At 75.2% G+C, this 3,239-nt stretch overlaps 2 protein-coding genes across 2 annotated transcripts in view; both read right to left on the reverse strand.

The window, feature by feature from the left end:
• H696_05812 (hypothetical protein) overlaps nt 1-738 on the reverse strand; it is a gene marked incomplete at its 5' end in the record, with an annotated part of 3,479 nt that extends 2,741 nt beyond the window's left edge. Inside the window, 2 exons of the mRNA XM_009499613.1 lie at nt 255-449; nt 589-738. Of these exons, the coding sequence (XP_009497888.1) occupies nt 255-449; nt 589-738 (345 nt within the window). The remainder of the gene's footprint in view (nt 1-254; nt 450-588) is intronic.
• Nucleotides 739-1,108: 370 nt separating this feature from the next.
• Nucleotides 1,109-3,239, reverse strand: part of H696_05813 (hypothetical protein) — a 9,926-nt gene continuing 7,795 nt past the window's right edge. The window contains exon 8 of the mRNA XM_009499614.1: nt 1,109-3,216. Within this exon, the coding sequence (XP_009497889.1) occupies nt 1,436-3,216 (1,781 nt within the window). The 3' untranslated portion in view covers nt 1,109-1,435. The remainder of the gene's footprint in view (nt 3,217-3,239) is intronic.

The following is a 3,239-nucleotide window of genomic DNA, read 5'->3' on the forward strand; positions in this document are numbered from 1 at the left end:
GGGGGGGGGGGGGGGGGGGGGGGGGGGGGGGGGGGGGGGGGGGGGGGGGGGCGGGGGGGATGGAGCATGCCGATGTCGCGGGCGCCAGGGCGACGGCGAGCCGGTTCGAGAGGGGATGAGGGGCGGCCCAGGTGTCAGTAGGGCGAGGAGCTCGGCGGTCACCGGGCGGGCGAGGGCGAGGCCCCGCCCGGGGCATGAGACAGACACAGGCGCCCGGGCGCCCGGGCGCCTGGGCCCCGACCCGGGTCACGCACCGCGAAGGCCTTGGTCAGGGACCCCAGCTGCACCACCAGGCCCGCCTCGTAGGCGTCCATGACGAGCTTGGCCGCGCGGCCGCTCTGCCCCGGCCAGATGACCATGATCAGCGAGCAGGTGGTCCACACCACCAGCAGGCCGACCACGCGCAGCAGGGCCGTCTGTCGGATGGCGCAGCGCCAGTTGACCATGTGCTGGGAGCCGATGAGGTCAGTGTCGGCCGAGGGCCCGGCGTGCGGCGCGAGGGAGGGGGGGGGGAGGGGGGGGGGGCTGGGGGAGCCACGCCCGGCCGAGACCCCGAGGCTCGACGGGTGCGCTCTTTACGGGACATACCAGAGCCACATTGATGGCGGTGGCCGCCCAGGCGATGGTGGCACCGATGGACGCCAGCACCAGGAGGATGATTTCCGTGCTCTGGGACTGGGCATGTGTGGATCGGGCCAGCAGGGCCGAACCGGCGGCCTGCAGCATCGACCCGGCCATCCTCCTGGGCAGGCACGTACGGGAGAGGGAGGTGGAGCGCGGGGGGGCGGGGGGCACGGGAGAGTGTTGCTTCGGTTTGTGTGTGTGTGCGTGTGTGCGTGTGTGCGTGCGTGTGTGGCGAGGGGTCAGGGGACGTTCTGGCGGGTGCTGGGGTGAGGAGGCAATGCTGCGAGCGGGGGTGATGGGAGGGTGGCTAGCCTCGCGTGTTCGTCATGGCTTTGGCCGGCCCGCACAAAAGAATGGAAGATCTGCCCCGGGTCCCCCCCCCCCCCCCTCATCGCCCCCATATCCGCCAGACAGACGCATCGCCCGCTGCCGGACACAGCACTCACACACACACACACACAGCACATACAGCATACACAGCATACAGACGAAAAGGTGAACGCAGGTCCGTGGTGTAGTCTATGGCGAAGAGATGGCGAAGAGATGGCGAAGGGGAGCGACCAGGTGCCGCAGAGGAGCGGGCCCGCCTGCGCACATACACGCGCGCGCGCGCGCACGCGCCTGCGGGCCCAAACGGGAGGCGGCCGGCCGATCGAGGGCTAAGGTGTCAAAAGTGACACCCGCTTCCCACGTGACGCGCTCTTAACCCGCCACTTAACCGGGACGGCGCGGCTGCCTCGATACCCGCCGCACGCCGCGCGCCGCACGCACGTGCCCTGTGTCTCGCGTGCCTGGCGGCCGCGGCGCGCCCTCAAAAGACCACGCGCGACATGTGCCCCGCCAGGGGGACGGGCTCCGGCCGGGCGCGGGCCCCGGCGAGCACCGCCTGGATGTCCTGGAGCCGGGCCACCGCGGTGACATGGCGCTCGTGCGTGGCCCGCAGGGCATCGGCCCCGGCCCCGGCATTGCCGATGACATTGCCGCTGAGGGGCCCGCCCCGGGCGGAGAGGGCCCGCGCATCGAGGCTGGCCCGGCGCTCGATCAGCCGGGCCACATCGCCAAAGCGCCCGAGGACCAGGCTCGCGTGCGGGTGCTGCAGCCACTGGACCAGCAGGGCCGCCGCCCGGCGGGCCGGCAGAGCCGCCGCCCGGCCGGGATCGGTCGCCAGCAGGCCCAGGAGGTCCTCCTCGCCCGGGGGGGGCGGGGCGCCGCCGCCATGCGGGTCGGCCGGCGTGGCTCCGGCCGCGGCGCCGGCCGGCTTCTGGCCGCGCAGGCGCCCGGGCGACAGGAGCACCAGCTCCGGCAGCAGGCACAGGCTGTCCAGGGCACTGGCATCGAGATCGGCCCCGGGGGGGCGGCCGTGCGGGCTGCCCCGGCGCCCGGGGGCCCCGGCGGTGGCCAGTGTCCCGGGGGCCGATGGTGAGCCGGGCCGGTGGTGGTCCGGCACGCCGGGCCCGGCACGCCCCGCCGGGGCCTGCCGGTACTCCGAAAACCCGACAGCCATCTGCCAGAAGAGGGCCACCAGCGGCTCGACCACCTCGATGTGGTCCCGGTGCGATTGGAGCAGGTCAATCAGGAAGACCAGGTCGCACTGGGGGGCCGGCGCCGCGGCGGTCGGGTGGTGTGCTGCCGGGGGCGGCAAGCCGGGCCCGGCGGCCAGTGGCCGCGAGGCCAGCGCCGAGGGGGAGTGCCGGGGCGCGGCCAGGCTGGCACCGCGCGCGGCGCCCCCCCGCCGCAGGGGCACCCCCCCGCCGGTGGGCACCCCCACCGTCTCGGCCGATCGCGAGGCCGAGTACGCCCCCGGGGCCGCCAGCAGCCGAGCCACCACGGCCGCCAGGCAGGTCGGCTGCAGGCACAGGTTCACCAAGACCCACAGGGCCCGCCGGGCCAGGTGCACATGCGGCCGCGACCGGTCGCACGACTTCAGCACCGCCACCAGGTACTCGACCAGGCCATTGGCGATGAGGGCCGCACAGCGGGTGGCCACCACCTGCGGCAGGGTGGGCGTGTGATCGGCCGCCGGCAGGGCCGGCGGCTGGGGCAGCGGCCGGCCCCGGGCCAGGAGCCCCGACAGCCCGGACAGATCGCTCCCCGGGTTGGCCAGGATGGACACCACCTCCCGGTGGAGCGGGTGATTCGGCTGGTACCGGGCCAGCAGCAGGATGTCCTCCGGCACCAGCTGGGCATAGTGCTGCATTGTGCGGGGGTCTTCGCCGGGGGGGAGCTGCCCGGGGCCGGGGGCCGAGGCCCGGGACCCGGGACCCGGCCGCGCCGGGCTCGGCGCCACCCCGCCCCCGGCCAGGTCGGCCGCCACAGCGAACAGCCCGGACGCCGAGAGGGACGCCGCGCCGGCGGCAGAGGGCACGCCGGCGCGCGCGCGCTCCTGCTGCACCGGCTGCCCGAGGGCCGAGTTGATGGTGGCCGAGGAGGCCGACCGCGCCAGCGAGGTGGCCTGCTGCAGGAGCCGGCACGCGTCGGCGATGGCCGTCACGCTGGTCGAGGTGACCAGTCGCCGGAGGGCCTGGCGCAGGGGCATCTCCAGCAGGCACATCCGGACGTAGTGCTTGCGCACGAGGAAGCCCCGGACGTGGGCTGTGGCGCCGGAGGGGGGGGGG

Source organism: Fonticula alba (genome assembly GCF_000388065.1).
Source record: "Fonticula alba strain ATCC 38817 unplaced genomic scaffold supercont2.14, whole genome shotgun sequence".
NCBI classification, from domain to species: domain Eukaryota; order Rotosphaerida; family Fonticulaceae; genus Fonticula; species Fonticula alba.